At 67.4% G+C, this 16,980-nt stretch overlaps 1 protein-coding gene across 2 annotated transcripts in view; it reads right to left on the bottom strand.

The window, feature by feature from the left end:
* AGRN (agrin) overlaps positions 1-16,980 on the bottom strand; it is a 40,589-nt gene that overhangs the window by 13,331 nt on the left and 10,278 nt on the right. For both annotated transcript variants that reach the window (XM_064371978.1, XM_064371979.1), the window contains exons 3-14: positions 11,835-11,882; positions 5,843-6,058; positions 4,898-5,122; positions 4,593-4,817; positions 4,225-4,431; positions 2,889-3,107; positions 2,614-2,808; positions 2,332-2,532; positions 2,102-2,250; positions 1,920-2,025; positions 1,083-1,199; positions 839-1,003 (exon numbers count right to left, since the gene is read on the bottom strand). In XM_064371978.1, the coding sequence (XP_064228048.1) occupies positions 839-1,003; positions 1,083-1,199; positions 1,920-2,025; positions 2,102-2,250; positions 2,332-2,532; positions 2,614-2,808; positions 2,889-3,107; positions 4,225-4,431; positions 4,593-4,817; positions 4,898-5,122; positions 5,843-6,058; positions 11,835-11,882 (2,073 nt within the window). The remainder of the gene's footprint in view (positions 1-838; positions 1,004-1,082; positions 1,200-1,919; positions 2,026-2,101; positions 2,251-2,331; positions 2,533-2,613; positions 2,809-2,888; positions 3,108-4,224; positions 4,432-4,592; positions 4,818-4,897; positions 5,123-5,842; positions 6,059-11,834; positions 11,883-16,980) is intronic.

Here is a 16,980-nt window from a genome sequence, read left to right as displayed (position 1 = left end):
CTGTCAGGGTTACCGCCACCTTCTGGCAGCTTCCAATGGGTTCTATGGGAAGATGCTTTTCAAGCAGCACAGTAGCAAGAGCTGATAAAGTTCACAGTCACCAAGGTGGATTGCCGGTCTGAGGGCAGCCTTCCACAAGAACTGGAGCAAGGTCCTACAACTCCTTTATCAGGAGGAGTGGCTCTCGCCCCAAGCCTGCCGTACAGCGGGTGTCTTTACGATACTGAACGCTGCCGCCTGGGCCATGGGTTCTTGTCCTGGTATGACTGTTTGTCCCTTAAATCATGCTCTGCACCGTGTCTGCTCTAAGCATTCCTCCGATTATAAGCTGCTTATTCCTTAATTCATGCTCTGTACTGTGTCCGCTCTAGGCATTCCTCCGATTATGAACTAAGGTATAATTATAGGTATATATGTAGGGAAATATTCCTTAGGCACTCGTACTATCAACTCTTATATGATTATATATAGAGGATTATATAAAGGGATTCTTCAAGCCCTAATTCTATAAACTAATATAGGATTGTATAAAGGATTATATAAAAGGAAATAGCTGAGTAGTAACACTGTAAACTGAGATATTCCTCAAGCTCTAACTGTGCCTGGGTTCTGCTTAGCTCTCATTCCTCGGTGCCTATATGGGGGTTACCCACAGAATCTGATGTCTGCACCTGGACAGGCTTCCCTACCTCCTCCAGAGCCTGGCCCCTAACCCTGGCTCCGCCAGCCCCAGAGAGGTGTGTGTCTGGCCAGGGCCTGGGCAGGTGAGGAGGGGCACAGCCATGGGGGTAAGACAAGAGGGCACAGCCAGTGGCCAGCCCCGGGCCCTGTCACTCACGTGTGCAGCCACTGCGGCCATCAGTGACGATGCCTCGGAAGTTCCAGAAGCCAGGCTCACAGCGGTCACACCTGAGGCCCCCCACGCCGGGGCGGCAGGAGCACTGGCCTGTGGCTGGGTCACAGGTGCTGCTGTAGGAGCCATGGGGGTTGCACTGGCAGGCACCTGCAAGGCCAGGACAGGATGAGGTCACGTGGCTGCACAGCTGCACCAGGCCGAGTCAGGACTGAGCTCGGGTACTCACTGGGGCAGCCAGCCAGGCCCACACCCCGGGCCACGGTGATATTGTCCTGACAGCAGCCATAGGGCGTCTGGGCACAGTGAGAGGGGGCCACAGGCGGCAGCGGGGCGAAGGTGGGGCCTGCAGGTAAGGGTACAGGACTCAGACTTCGTGCAGTGCTGGACACCCACCTGGGCCCAGCCACTCTGCCTCAACTTGCCCCCAGAATCACCACTCAGGCCTCCCGATCCCAGCTCCCAAAGGAGCCTGGGAGCCTGGGGCTGAGATCACAGATGAGGCCACCACGTCACACACGAGGACGTGTCTGTAAATGCAGGCCCAGGAACACAGAACACAGAGCACCCAAAGATCACGGACACGCAGCTCTGTGACACACGGAGGAGCTGTGCACACGCAGATGAACGCCCTTGCAGATCGAGACACGTACATCTAAAGACGTCAGCATGCACACTCACCCACGTTCCTCCAAACCTGTGCGGTTAACGTACCACTGCAGACACACATCTGCGTACGTGCTTGAGCCCACAACAGGCACCACTCATTCCTCCTCAACATGATACACTGACCCGATCCATGTGTCCAGAGAAAGCACCCACAGGTGGGAGTCCCACGTGGTCACGCTGCCTCCCAGCAGTGAAGCCTGGCCTGGTGCAGGCTCACAGACTGACGGACACACGCCCACACACGCAGCTACACAAGCATGCACCTGCAGCAACACTGGGGGCTTCCTGCTCACAACATGCACGTCCACACGAGCCACCCACATGCCAGCTGCTCGTGTGCCCACGGAAACAGGCCGCCACACCTGTGCACAGGACGCCGTGCGCAGCGCCCGCTCACCTTGGCAGGCTCCCTGAGCCGCCACATGGAGCTCCCGCTGTGACTCGCACCTGGCCTTCTTCAGGTCACACTCGGTGCCATAGGTGACCCCATCTGAGCCACACACCTGGAGGGTGGTGTCAGTGTGAGCGGCTGCAGCCTCGTCCTCGCCACCCACCTAGAGCCAGGGGTGCAGGGCTCACCGGGCTGCCTGGGACACTCTGGCAGCTGAAGTCGCAGACGCACGGCCCGTCCTCCGAGTCTTCGTCCCAGATGCCACCTCGCTGCCGGCACAGCTCCTGCTCACAGTCACCATCCTCCCCGGAGCCGGAGCCTCCGGAGCCGCACTCCACTGCAGGGAAGCGGGGGTCAACCAGGGGCTTTGTGTCCGAGGCTGGAGCCCCGCAGTCTCACCAGCCGTCCCCCGGCCTACACTGCTCGCACGGCCCTGCCCGGGTCTCCTCAATCTGCTTCTGCTGCCGGCAGGCGGCTTCCCGTAGCTCACAGGTGCTGTCATAGGTGACGCCGTCACTGCCGCACACGGGGCCGGGCGGAGGGTGCTCACACCGGGGACACACGCACTGCCCCGCAGAGCACACAGCCCCAAAAGCACACACGGCATGTCCACAGGTCTCTGCAAGAGACAGAGCCAGGTGGGGTCAGCAGGCCCCGGCTGAGGGAGGAACAGGACCCCGGACCACCTGGCCCCACTCACCGCAGGGTCCAGCTGAGACCACGTGCAGGCTGATCTGGTGAGTGCAAGCGTGAACGTGCAGCGTGCACTCGCTGGCGTATGTGTGCCCGTCAGAACCACACACAGGCTGGGCCAAAGCCACGCATTCGGAGGGGCACACGCAGCGCCCGGTCTCGGCCTCGCACAGGGCTCCAAAGCGGCACTGCCCGCAGTGGTCTGGGGAGGCGGCTCCGTCACCGTGGCGACTGGGAACCTCCCTCCCGCGGCCTCCACCCGGCCCCTCGCCCGCCACTGACCACAGGGTCCTTTCCGCATCACCCGGACCTCCCGCCCGAGGGTGCAGGCCGCGGCCTCCAGCTCGCACACGCTGCCGTAGGTGACGCCGTCGCTGCCGCACACGGGATCGTAGAGGCCCGAGCACTCCTGCCGGCATTCACACGCCGCCTGCCCGTTCTTCACCGCACATGTCGCCCCAAACGCACACTGCACCCCGAGGCACGGGGACGGGGCCGGGTCTGCGGAGGACACCGGCGCTCAGCGAGCCCGCAAGCCCCCTCAGCCGCAGGCAAAACCCCCAGCTCCACGCAGCAGTCCCTCTCCCGGGGAGGGGATGGTGGAGAAAGAGAAGACACAGGAGAAGGGCCAGATGCACAGCAAACACGGCAGAGAAAGCGACAGACACGTGGCAGAGGTGGGTGGGACACACCCAGGAGGCCCTGCGTGGCCATGGGCGGGGCTGCCCCCAAGCTCGGGGCTTCCCGACCGTCCACAGCAGGCTATGGGAGGGCCAGACTTCCCCAGCCTGCCCAGGCCACTGACCCCTGACTGCCAGCATCCCCGGGACACCCATGCATGTGGGGATGTGCAGGGCTCTCCGTGGGTGGGAGGAGTCTTGCCCCCCCACCGAGCCACACCCAGGGCTGCACGGGGGAGGAGGTGTCTGTCCACTTGCTCTGAGGACCACAAGGCCAGGCAGCAGCAAGCCACCCCCCCGCCATGCCAGGGGCAGACCTCGGGCTGTGGGCTCCTGACGGGCAGGCACGGCACCTCATCCTGCCAGCAGGTCAGGCTGGAAGACACAAGAGGCGGAGCCGACAGGGAAGGAAAGAGCACGAAGAGACAGACGCAGAGAGAACGGCCAGACGATGGGAGGACCGAGAGGACCGACCGAGACAAACACAGGCAGGCAGAGCCGCGGCACCGGGCCCACACGGGACACGGTGGCCACTGCCTCCACCTGGCCTGCCGTGTCCTGACGCAGACACTGCCTCCAAACGGGCTGAGGCCTGCCCGTGTCCCAAGAGCGAGGGCCCCGGTGTCGTGTCCAGCCTGCCCGCCCCCGCAGTCTGTGCTCGCTTAGTGTGGAGATGCATGAACAGGCCAGAGGGCTCGCAGGGACAATGTGGCTGACTGCAGGGACCACTGAGCCCACATGAGGCCCTGCCTCTGCCCCACCAGCCCCTACCAGGGTCCTAGGCACCCTGTGCACACAGTTTCTACCCTCCCCAGTAACCAACCCACTCCCAGGACCCCAGGAGGAGTGTGACAGATGAAGATGGCGTGTGATGTCCTGGCAGGGACTGATGCAGGACCAGCCCTCACCCTGCCTGGCCTCCACCCCGGGGTGCTCACCACACGGGCCCTGGTGCTTGCTGGGGATGGCACGCTGCTGCCGACACTCGGCCTGCTGGCGCCAGCAATCATTGTCATATGTGCGCCCATCCTGGGCACACACAGGCCTGTAGGCCCCGTCACAGGTGACACGGTCACAGGAGCAGCGGGGGCGGCCACGGCGGGAGAGGCACACGGCATTGAATGGGCAGGGCTCCGGGCACTGGTCTAGGGGGCAGGGGTGAGGAGATCATGGAGAGGCCAGAGCACCTTTCAGCCCTGCCCTGGGATATGTGGGGAGCACAGGAGCAGAGAGCCCTCCCCAAAGGAGCTGCCCACGTCGAGGTTGGCACTGCCCAGAGCCCTCCCCTGGGGAACCGCCCACCCACCTCGAGGCTGGCACTGGCCGGAGCGCACTTTCTGCAGGACGAGGCCCCGGGCGGCCCCCGATCGGCCCATGACACAGTCGTTTTCATAGGTAACGCCATCGTCCCCACACACTGGCGCCCGCCGGGCAGGGCAGCTCTCCGGCCGTAGAAGCATCTCGGGGCGCCGCGTGCGCGGGTTCACGCGGCAGCTGCGGCTCAGCTCGACGAGGGCGCCCTGGCAGGGGTCTGGGGGTCGAGGGCAGGGGTCAGGACACTGTCGCCGCGCGCCCACAGAGGTCGAGCCGTGCGCCCGCCGCCGCGCTCACCGCAGGGGCCGTCGAACTTCTTGAAGACGTTCTCCTGGCGGGCACAGGCGCGGCGCAGGAGCTGGCACTCGCCGCGGTAGTCAGCGCCGTCGCTGCCGCACACGGTGCCCTCGGGGGCGCCCCGGCAGGTCTCGGGGCACAGGCACGAGGCCGTCAGCCCGTCGGCCGAGCGCGCGCAGGTGCTGCCGAAGCTGCAGGTCACGTTGGAGCAGGGGTCCCGGGAGCCTGTGGGCGGGGCTCGCCGGTCACACAGGCCGCCCCCTCCCCGCCCTCCCCCACGGGCCCCGCCCCTCCTGCCCACAGGCCCCGCCCATCCCCGCCCCACAATCCCCCACATGCCGCGCCCCCTCCAACACACAGGTCCCTCCCATCCCCGCCCACAGGCCCCTCCCGGCCCCGCCCCGTAGGCCCCTCCCATCCCCGCCCCGCAGCCCCCCCCGCCCCGCAGGCCCCTCCCATCCCCGCCCCGCAGCCCCCCCGCCCCGCAGGCCCCTCCCATCCCCGCCCACAGGCCCCTCCCATCCCCGCCCCGCAGGCCCCTCCCATCCCCGCCCCGCAGGCCCCTCCCATCCCCGCCCCGCAGGCCCCTCCCATCCCCGCCCCGCAGGCCCCTCCCATCCCCGCCCCGCAGGCCCCTCCCATCCCCGCCCCGCAGGCCCCTCCCATCCCCGCCCACCGGCCACTCCCGGCCCCGCCCCGCAGGCCCTCCCATCCCCGCCCCACAATCCCCCACATGCCGCGCCCCCTCCAACACACAGGCCCCTCCCGGCCCCGCCCCGCAGGCCCCTCCCATCCCCGCCCCGCAGGCCCCTCCCATCCCCGCCCCGCAGGCCCCTCCCATCCCCGCCCCGCAGGCCCCTCCCATCCCCGCCCCGCAGGCCCCTCCCATCCCCGCCCCGCAGCCCCCCCCGCCCCGCAGGCCCCTCCCATCCCCGCCCCGCTCACCGCAGGGCCCGCGGCTGAGCAGGCGGATGCGGCGCTGCTGGCTGCACTGCGCCCTCTGCAGCTCGCACTCGTTGCTGTAAGTGGAGGCGTCCGAGCCACACACCGGCGCCACCACGCTGGGGCACGGGCTCTTCTTGCACACGCAGGACGCCCGTCCCGGCCCCTCCGCGCTGGGTTCGCACACGGCGCCGAAGCCGCACAGCATCCCCCGGCACGCTGGGGCGGGTGGGGGAGAAGGAAGGGGTCGGGGCGCCGCACCCACGTCCACACGCCCGCGAGACCCTGCTGTGCTCGCGGCCCGTTCATTAGCCGCCCCCGCGGACGCATCCACGAGCGCCACCTTGGGCGTCCACCACGGACACGGACGCGCGTGCGCTCGCTCACGGGGCGGCCCTGCCCCTCCCACACCCCGCCGCCGAGGGTTCCCGCCAGCCCCGGGCCTCTCGGGGAGCACAATCTCCCCCCACCCCGCCCCTGCAGCCGCGGAGAGGGGCGTCTCCTGCAACGGGCACCGGCCCCTGTTTCTGCGACGGGCGAGGACCCACTTCCCACCCACCTCGTGGGCCCCCAACGAAAAGCAGAGATGCCTCGAAACCAACTCGGGCACAAGCAGACCAGGCCCCAGGTGTGCACCGGACGTCCTCATCGACTCACCCGGTGAGGACCCTTCCCGGGGGGACCCTTCCCGCGCTGCTGCAGCGTCCAGCACACCCGAGCCCTGCCTCCTCCCGCCCGGGTCCGCCCAGGTCCCGCCCGGCACTCAGGGACATGAGGGCATCACAGGGGGGTGGTGAGGTCTGAGGCCTGGTCACAGCTCTGACCCACCTCTGGCACCTCCAGACCTTCCTGCCGGATCCCTGCGCCCAAGGCGGGTAGGTGACCTTCCAGCGGCCTCTCCTCCCCAACTCGTCCCCAGCTTCCCTGGAGAAGTGCACATTCCCTGCCTCCGCCTGCCTCTACGACTCCTATTTTCCCTGGCCAGCGCCCCCCCCCCACCCCCACTGGCACCCGTCCTTCCGCAGCCTCCAGCCGCTCCCTGGGATCCGTGGGGCACCCACACTCCCCCTCCTCCGCCGGCGTCCCCCTGGGCCCCACTTTACCCTGCCTCCTCCATCCCCCTCACTCTGACAAAGCGACCTTCTTGGGAGATGCGAGAACTGTCTTTCGTTTTACTTCTTACTCTTGCAGACCTTAGTGCCTGGCACACAACCCTTCTCTACACCACGTGGCCGGCTAAGGTGCCCCAGGCACGTTAAAACCCAGAGCCCCTGGGGCAGCCCCTTCTGAGCACTCCCCACCCCCAGGATGGTCCACCCAGGATCAGGGAAGGGCCCATTAGGGGCTGCAGCTGTCTGGATTTAATAAATGTTTAATTGGGCCCAATTATCATTAATAAGTCATGTCAGAGGGGTGGCTACCACCCATCACTTCCCAGCACGCTCGGGAAATGGGGCAGGGGGGAACCCCCCCATCTCCAAGGAGGGTGAGTGCACCAGCTGTTGCCATGGCGACAGCCCACCCCAGGCTCCGGTGCTGTCTGGGTGTTCCTGCCCCACCCCAGAAGGCTGAGTGAGGGTCATCAGCCTGCCATCCCTGCAACCCACCCATGCCCCCTCCACCCCAGCCCTGTCGTCCTCCCAAATCTGGGCTGTGCGCCCCTCTTCCACTTCTTTCCCACCTCAGGTCCCGTAGCCAGACTGCTCTGCACTACCCACCATGGGACTGTGGACAGGTTTTCACCTGCCTGTGCCTCAGTGTCCCCTTCTGTGAGTAGGAGTAATAGCACCTGTATCCCAGGATTGTGGGGTAAATTGGCCAGAATCTGCAAAGCTTGGAGAGTGCCCAGCACAGAGCACTATGTGGCCTGTCTGCTACCACCGTAAGTACAGCAATGAGAGCTGCCATCACCACTGGCCTCCCCGCTGTCCCGGCTCAAACCAAACTCAAAACCACGTGCACCCCTGGCCCCTTCACTTCCCTCTCCCCTCAGCATCTCCCTCTCCCTTTTGTCCCTGTCTTGTCCAAGGCCTTCGGACTCCCAGCCCAAATCCAACAGGCACCTGCCGATGCCCAGCCAGCTGTTCTCCTGGGCTTCAGCTGGACCAGTGGACCGAACGAGGGTTCCCCTGGGTCCCAACCCCACGGCCAAGGACCCAGTCACCTCCCTGCACCTAGGCTACTCAGCCTTTCTCCCCTTCTGGTCACCTTGGCCCAGCCAGACTTCTCCCGAGGCCCTGACACCATGGCCAAGGGCACTGTTCCTGGATGGCCAGCGTGCTCATCCACCAGGACCTGCAGCTCCCTCCAGTCCAGCCTAAGGTCTTGCTGCGACCCGAGACAGAGCCTTGGAGAAGAAGGTGATGATGGCAGCTCACCAGGATGAGTGGGGCTGGGGTACTTGCGGGGGTGCGGGGGTGCGCCGGAGCAGGCTCTGGACGGCGAGCGGGTGGGCAGCGATACCTTAGGACAGAGTCTGAGTTACCAGCTACTGGACCAATGAGGCAGGGCAGTGGAGAGACCCTGGGTGCCTGGGGGGAACCCTGGAGCCAGGGCCGGCCCTGGCTCCCCCTCTGCCTCCAGGGTCTCCGAGAGTCCACTCCTCTGGGACGTCCTCGGATACGAGTGGGGGTGGCAGTGTTTGATGATGTGACGCTACCAGCCAGCACAGAGTTTAAAGATCACAGTGCTGGTCCCTCCTTCCTATTCCCATCCAGGCTTGAAACACATCTGCTCCTCAAGAGTGAGCTCAGTAATCGCCGCCTCCAGGAAGACCCCCATTCTACGCGCAGCTGTGGCGTGGGTGAGGGGCCGCGCACACCACTGTGCTGAGTAACTGCATGCTTCCCCGCAGGCCTAGGGGATCACAGAGGCCCCACCCGGGATCATCGCAGACAGGTGCACGCGGTGACGGCACGCACGCACGTACACGCTGGCGCCGGTCGCGGTGACGGCACGCACGCACGTACACGCTGGCGCCGGACGCGGTGACGGCACGCACGCATGTACACGCTGGCGCCGGACGCGGTGACGGCAAGCACGTACACGCTGGCGCCGGTCGCGGTGACGGCACGCACGCACGTACACGCTGGCGCCGGACGCGGTGACGGCACGCACGTACACGCTGGCGCCGGTCGCGGTGACGGCACGCACGCACGTACACGCTGGCGCCAGAAGCGGTGACGGCACGCACGCACGTACACGCTGGCGCCGGTCGCGGTGACGGCACACACGCACGTACACGCTGGCGCCAGAAGCGGTGACGGCACGCACGCACGTACACGCTGGCGCCGGTCGCGGTGACGGCACGCACGCACGTACACGCTGGCGCCAGGCACAGCGCATCGCAGCAGCCACGCCCGAGGCGTCAGTCCACTCGCCTCCCCAGCTGGCCGGCAGGAGGAAGGTGAGACACGGCTGAGGCCGCCGGACGAGGCCACGCTGCTGGAAACGCCGCGCTGGGCTCAGACGCAGCCGTGCTCCGGTTGCTGCCCACACGGCCCCTCACAGAGGCAGGTGGCGCACGTCGGGGTCCTGCCTCGCCTGCCCTAGCTCTGCCTCCTGTAGGAGCCCCGCCCCGCCACTCTCCCACGGCGCGCGGGCCCCTCCCTCGCCATGTGCGATGCTGGAGGCGGCAGTGCTTTTTATAGGAGCGGGTATATTTAACTCCCTTCCTGGTCCCGGGTAGGCTGGGGGATGGAGAGGACGTGGCCCTGCTGTGGGCTCTGGCCCGTGACTATGGCCGCAGTGAGGTGGCGCCTTGGTGTGGAGCCCTCCGTGTTAAAGAAAAGGAGACACTCCGCAGCCTGCTGGGTGTCGGGAGAGGAGGCTGAGCACCCTGAGCGAGGGGACCTCCCACCTGAGCTCATCTGTAAACCCACGTGGCCCCGGGCCTCCCACCTGAGCTCATCTGTAAACCCACGTGGCCCCGGGCCTCCCACCTGAGCTCATCTGTAAACCCACGTGGCCCCGGGCCTCCCACCTGAGCTCATCTGTAAACCCACGTGGCCCCGGGCCTCCCACCTGAGCTCATCTGTAAACCCACGTGGCCCCGGGCCTCCCACCTGAGCTCATCTGTAAACCCACGTGGCCCCGGGCCTCCCACCTGAGCTCATCTGTAAACCCACGTGGCCCCGGGCCTCCCACCTGAGCACATCTGTAAACCCACGTGGCCCCGGGCCTCCCACCTGAGCTCATCTGTAAACCCACGTGGCCCCGGGCCTCTCGCTCACAGGTGGTGCAAACTCAGTTCTTGCCCTGGCCGCAGCCACCAGCCAGACCTGCCTCCTCCCCAGGACCCCGCCCACTGGGAGGGTTCAGGCGCCTTCCTGCAAAACTCAGGTCCTTCTCTGAGTCCACACCCTCCTGGACTGGCCGGGAGGGAGGACAAGCCAGCTGCTCACCCGCCTGCTCTCCCAGCCCACTGTGGGCCCCTGCAACCCCATGTCCCCTCCCACGCCTCGGGTCACAAACCACCCATGGCGCTGCGCTGCCCGGATCACAGGGCTCCTGAATCTCAGGAGGGGAACGGCAACCCCACCGGGAGGAGGCCCCTCAAAGGTCACGGGCCTCCACCACTGCCGCAAGCCACTCTGGCCTCTACCGCCTTGGCCATGCAGAGAGCTCTCCCCTCCCCACAGTCCAGGAGGAGCCTGGCACTCTGAGGGGCCCTTGGGATCCCACAGGAACAGCCTGGGGAGTTGGAGGACCATCAGGGGCTGAGGCTGGAGGCCAGCAGACAGGTTGCAGGGCGAGAGCCCAGAAGTAGGCCGGGTTCTCCACAGCCACTGCCCCCCATTCCCACTCTGCCCGGAGTCCCTGGGACCAGGAGCTGAGTAGCCTCTCGTGGGAGAACAGGCTGCCCACTCACTGGCTCAAGGCTCCTGGAGTGAAGGACGGTTGACTGTAGGCAACCCCAGCCTGGCCGGCGGCCCAGGAGACAGAGGCACCTCCAGCTCACACTCCTGAATCCAGCTCCAGTTCCCAAGTGCCCAAACTCCACACTCCCAGGGAAGACTCTACCCTGTCTTCAGACCACCGAGCACCCCAAGCTGCCCCCACCTCTCAGCACAGGTGGGCAGCACAGAGCTGCAGACGGTGGGATGGAGGCCCCGCCCCCACCAGGCCCAAGCCCACAGCCACCACCTCCAGCCATCGTTCCCCACTCCCAAGACCTGAGAGTGGCCCAGGCCCTGTCCTCAGGCCACTCCAGGATTCCTCATGTTGTCCTCCCCACCCCACGTCCTGGTCAGGAAAGCCTCACAGCACAGCCCTCGAACAGACAGCCCTGCACGCGGGACTGAACGCAAGCCAAGACCCAGGGAAGGGGCGGGTGCTGAGAGGACAGCTGGGTGCCCCTTCCCCGCCTTCTGGAGAGAACCCCAGTCTTGGCGAGGGAGCCGCCAGTCTCCCCTGCCCCTGCTCCCTCTCTTCCCCCTCACTACCCTGATGACAGCGGCCCCCCAGGAGGACAGGCCCCGCCTCACAAAGCAGGTCAACAAGGTCAGCCCGCCGTCTCCATCACTTGCGCCCCCGCGACAGCCTGTGGAGTCCCAGGGACAGACTCCGGCCTCCAGGCCCCTCCCCCAGCCTCCCCTCTGGGCTCTTGTCCACTTCCAGCCTCTGTCCAGCCCCACCCCTTGCTGAACGGGGAGAAGAGAGGACAAAGGAGAGGAGCCTCCTGACCAGACCGGCCCTGCCCCACATGGGCAGACACCACCTCACAACCTGTGGGTACCAGGACTGGTTCCCAATTCTGAGGCTGAGGGGGCCGAGGCCCGGAGAAGTGAGAGCCACGCTCCGGTGCAGCGACCTCCAGACCCCCAGCCCCGTCTGCTGCCCACCACCGTGGACTCCCAGGACAGGCCCAGGTGCCTTGTCCGGCCTCCTCCCCACTCCAGACACACTTCACACATCTGGTGTGCACACCCCCAAATGGCCCTGACTCCCAAGCGTGCCATGGCCCATCCAGGTCCCCAAACTCAGCCCCACTCACCATCAGGAGGCGTCGGAGACACTGGGGTAAAGTGGGTCCCAGGTTTGTCTGGAAGAAAACAGATCTCCAAGTTAGGCCACTCTGAGCAGGTCCTTCCCTGTCCCATCCCTTTGCCGAGACTGAAAGGGGTCACCCCTGCCCACCCCTCCCCCACCCCAGAGATCCAGGCCGGGAGGCAAGGATGCTGAGGGGTCCAACCCTGACCCCATGGGCTGGTTGAGGCTGTGGGGTAGATGCAGGTAGAGGCCCTTGCTTTTCTCCGCCCCTCCAGCCAAATGGTCACGGCCTCACCCCTGTCAAGATGGGGCCCCAGCCACGGGGGTGCAGGCCGATTCCCTGGAAGAGTCCACCGCAGGCCCTGCCCTACGCGAAACTGCCCCTCCCTCCCCAGCTACCACAGAAAGTGTTTCTGCAGCTTTGGGCGAGGGCCGGGACCCAAGGACAGGCCTCCAGGGACCCAGGGGTCTGGAGAGTGACCCATCCCATCCCCAGGAAGCTGCGGCAGCCCCTGGGGTTCCGCCGCGCGCCCCAGCCCCTATGCGCCCGGCTCCGGGGTTGGGGCTTGGCCAGTGCAGCGGCCCCGCCCGCGGCCACGTACAGTTGTTGAGGAACAGCAGCGCCGCGAAGCCCAGGGTGGCGGTGGCCAGCAGGATCAGGCAGGCGTTGCAGGGGACCATGAAGCCCCGCACCAGCAGGGACGCGCCAGGCGGCTGCCGGGTGTCCCGCGCCAGCGGCAGTGGAGGCATGGCCCGGGGCTCCAGCTCCGCACCCCACTCTGAGCGCGGGGGCTCCTCACGGGGTGCCCTTAGGCCTCTTCAGGGCTGCTCGGCCCATCCTGGGACCCCTGGGGCAGCGACAGCAGCTGTGCTCTCAGAGTTCACCCAGGCACAGCCCTGGGGACGCCAGGTCCCGGCGCCAGCCCTGCGGGCTCATCGTGGGAGGAGCGCAGGATTCTCCCGGAGTCGAAATCCCAACCGTGGGCTCAGAGCAGGAGGAGAAGAGACGGAACCCGCGGCCACCGCTGCTGCCCCCCGCCTCCGCCGGGCCGGCCGCCCTCCCCGGAGCCCGCCGGCTGGAGAGGCGGTGCGCGCGGCAGGCAGGTGCGCGGGGTCCCGGCGCCGAGGGTCCGGGCAGCTCCTGTCCCCGGCAGAGGCGGGAGCGGCGAAGGCAGCGCGCAGGCAGGAGGGGCGGCCGCGTCAGGAGCGACGAGAAAGCGCCGCCTGCGGAGGCCGCGCCGGCTCCCGGGCTCCCGCCACTGGGCGAGCAGCGCCAGCTCCCCTCGCCGGGCTAGGGAGGCGAGTGAGGGGCGAGGGCGCCGCGGAGGGCGGGCGGGAGCAGAGACAAAGGAAGCCGCCTCCGGGGACCCCGGCGTCCGCGGGGAGTCGCAGAGGATCGCGCGGACGCGGACGGGAGAGCGCGGCACAAAAGGCAACGCCAGGCAGGCGGGGGCGGCGGCGGAGCTGGGGGCGCTGGGGCTGGGCCGGGGATGGGGTCGGCGTTGGGGCCGGGGCTGGGTCGGCGTTGGGGCCGGGGCTGGGTCGGCGTTGGGGCCGGGGATGGGGTCGGCGTTGGGGCCGGGGATGGGTCGGCGTTGGGGCCGGGGATGGGGTCGGCGTTGGGGCCGGGGATGGGTCGGCGTTGGGGCCGGGGCTGGGTCGGCGTTGGGGCCGGGGCTGGGGTCGGCGTTGGGGCCGGGGATGGGGCTGGGACTGGGGGCGCTGGGGCTGGAGGTGGGACCGGGACTGGGGCTGCGGGCGCTCAACCGGGACTGAGTCGGCGGCGGGGCTGGGCCGGGGGAGCAGGGGTCGCGCCGGGCAGGGTCTCCTGCTGAAGCGGAGGCGGGGGCGGCCGGGGCAGGTCGGGAGGAGGAAGCGCCCGGCGAGCAGGAGCTGGGTGGGGCGGGTCCGCGCCCCGCGCCCGCTGGGGTGAATCGGAGTCGCCGCAGGGGGCTCGGGCGGGTCGCGTGCGCTCGCGTGTGCGCGTCGTGCGTGAGCCCGCGAGTGTTTCTGCGCCCGCGGCCCCACCCTGGCGGGCCGTATGTGGGGGAGGCCCCAGGTGGGGCGCACCCTGGAGGGTGGAGTGAGGTGAGCGGCCCACGCTCCCCTGGGAATTGACAGCGGAACCTCCAGTCGCCCGCGGCCCCCATTCCCGTGCGGGGCGGGGTCATGCAAATAGCGGCGGGGCCCCCCTGCGGGTCTGGAGCGCTCCCCAGAGGCGGCTGCAGGAACGTCTGGGCCCTGACGTCACTGCGGCCCGGGGTGGGGGATGGGGACTCGGCCCAGCGGGGACCCCTGTCGCGGAGTCCCGTCCCCATACCCACCCCCGTAGGTCGCCCCTTTCCCTGGCCGCTGCCCAGCAGGGGCATCCGGGGGTCAACGAGGGGCCCATCTGGTCCGGTGTGTGCGCCGTCTCTACCGTCCACGCCAGGCCTCCACGACTGCACCTCGGCTCTCGCACACCCCTGTCCACCCGCAGCTTTTGGAAGAAACCCCTGCAATTACCCCCATCCCCCAAGGCCCAGCTCCAGGAAAGCAAGGACCTGGCGCCAGGGCGCTTCTGCTACGCCAGTCCCTCCGGACCAAGCCGTCTGCCACATGGTCTCACGCCCGCTGCAGACGACAGCTGCCGGCAGCCACCAGTGCCTCCACGTGGTCATACCCAGGCCTCACCTCAGTCCACCCCGGAGGACCCACTGCCCACACCCGCCTCCCTGAAGTCCCCTGGCCGCGTCTGTGGGCCCCTCGACCCCCACAGCCTCCTCCCTTCCGGGTGCTGGGTCTCACCCTCCCGCTCAGCCTCCTCCAAGAGCCCTGCCCAAATCCCAGCAACCCCACCTCAGCTGGGAAGGTCCTGTCTTGCCAGTTCCCTCTCCTGGGACTCCTTTCCACCCCACAGCCAGGCGTCCAGCCCATGTCCGCCCTGCCCCATCACCCACACTGGAGGCCTCCACATTTCTATGGCCCTGGAATCTGGTGTTCCAGTGAAACCTTGCAGGAGAATCCAAACGCAGCCAAGGGGTCTCCCCCACCCCAAGCCACATCCCATCCAGAGGAGCTGTCAAAGGAACCACTTGGAGACCCACCCCTGCTGGCCTCACCCTCTCCTCAGGGCAGCTCCTATCCCATCCACTCCGCCCCGCTGGACCTTGGCACTGTCCATGCCAGGTGGAGTGTTCCGGCGGCACTGACTGTGGGCACCGCAGGCAGGGACTTTTTATCTCCCCAGCGTAGGGTGTGGCCCAGGGACGAGAAAACCCAGAACAGGACTTGCTGTGCAGAGCTCAGGTGGCTCACACGGAGTCTCCATTTCTCACCTCCCAGCTCAGAGTCCCAGGGGCAGTGCCAGGGTCAAACCCAGGCCGTGCTACCAGGTAACGTGCCAGCCTGCCTGCTGCCACCACCTCCAGCCAGGGGATCTCTTGGGGGGCTCTGCAGGAGGAAGTCATGCAGGTACCAGGATGTGGGAGGGGTGGGGGAGCCCCGGGTATGGGCTGGTAGAGGGGGGGCCTCAAACACTGCCTGGGAAGTTTGCCCCCACACAGCGAGACCATGGGATCTGCCAGCTAAGGGGGCCCAACAGGCTGAAAGTCACATGGGGGGCCTGGCTGGCCGAGGGCAACACTGCAATGAGGCTTGGGGCCCTCTCGGGCTGAGCCAGGGGGAAGGGGGACCAGGCAGGCAGCCTGGCTCCACCCAGCCCCAGTCAGTGTCTGAGCCCCCCACAGAGGCCCAGATGCCTTCAGAAAGACAAAGGGCCATTGAGGCCCCAGGCCCAGCCAGGGAGGGGAGCTCAGGCGACTTGAGCTATTTTAGGATCTTCAGGAAAAAAATCATTCAGCCCTCACCAGCCCACGCAGGCTCATGTGTGGGAAAGTGCAGGGTACTCTGAGCCAGGCATGAGCCCCCTGGTCTCTGAGCTTACACTCACAGTACCATGCGCTGCACACACACTGCCACAAAATAGGTGCCCCAAGCCTGCCCAGTCCCAGTCCCAGAACCCCTCCCCACCCAGCCTAGGTATAGCCCTGGTCCCAGCAGCTATGCATACACTCACAGCTGTACATACCCACAGGCACCAGGTGTCACAGATGTACCCCACCACCATCTGCCCGCATAGACACCGATGTCCCCACACCTGCCCACGGAGACACCGATGGCCCCACACCTGCCCACGGAGACACCGACGGCCCCCTCCACCTGCCCGCATAGACACCGACGGCCCCACACCTGCCCACAGAGACACCGACGGCCCCCTCCACCTGCCCGCATAGACACCGACAGCCCCACACCTGCCCACAGAGACACCGACGGCCCCCTCCACCTGCCCGCATAGACACCGACGGCCCCCTCCACCTGCCCAAGGAGACACCGACGGCGCCCCACACCTGCCCAAGGAGACACCGACGGCCCCCTCCACCTGCCCGCATAGACACCGATGGCCCCCTCCACCTGCCCGCGGAGACACCGATGGCCCCACACCTGCCCGCATAGACACCGACGGCCCCCTCCACCTGCCCGCATAGACACCGATGGCCCCACACCTGCCCACGGAGACACCGACGGCCCCCTCCACCTGCCCGCATAGACACCGACGGCCCCACACCTGCCCGCGGAGACACCGACGACCCCACACCTGCCCACGGAGACACCGACGGCCCCCTCCACCTGCCCGCATAGACACCGACGGCCCCCTCCACCTGCCCAAGGAGACACCGACGGCGCCCCACACCTGCCCAAGGAGACACCGACGGCCCCCTCCACCTGCCCGCATAGACACCGACGGCCCCCTCCACCTGCCCGCGGAGACACCGATGGCCCCCTCCACCTGCCCGCATAGACACCGATGGCCCCCTCCACCTGCCCACGGAGACACCGACGGCCCCCTCCACCTGCCCACGGAGACACCGACGGCCCCCTCCACCTGCCCGCGGAGACACCGACGGCCCCCTCCACCTGCCCGCATAGACACCGACGGCCCCACACCTGCCCACGGAGACACCGACGGCCCCCTCCACCTGCCCGCATAGACACCGACGGCCCCACACCTGCCCGCGGAGACACCGACGACCCCACACCTGCCCACAGAGACACCGACGGCCCCCTCCACCTGCCCGCATAGACACCGACGGCCCCCTCCACCTGCCCAA

Source organism: Aotus nancymaae, unplaced genomic scaffold (genome assembly GCF_030222135.1).
Source record: "Aotus nancymaae isolate 86718 unplaced genomic scaffold, 86718_ANA_hifiasm-v0.15.2.pri h1tg000250l, whole genome shotgun sequence".
NCBI lineage: Eukaryota > Metazoa > Chordata > Mammalia > Primates > Aotidae > Aotus > Aotus nancymaae.
Note: the sequence above shows the minus strand (reverse complement) of the source record. Positions and strands in the feature narration are given on the sequence as shown.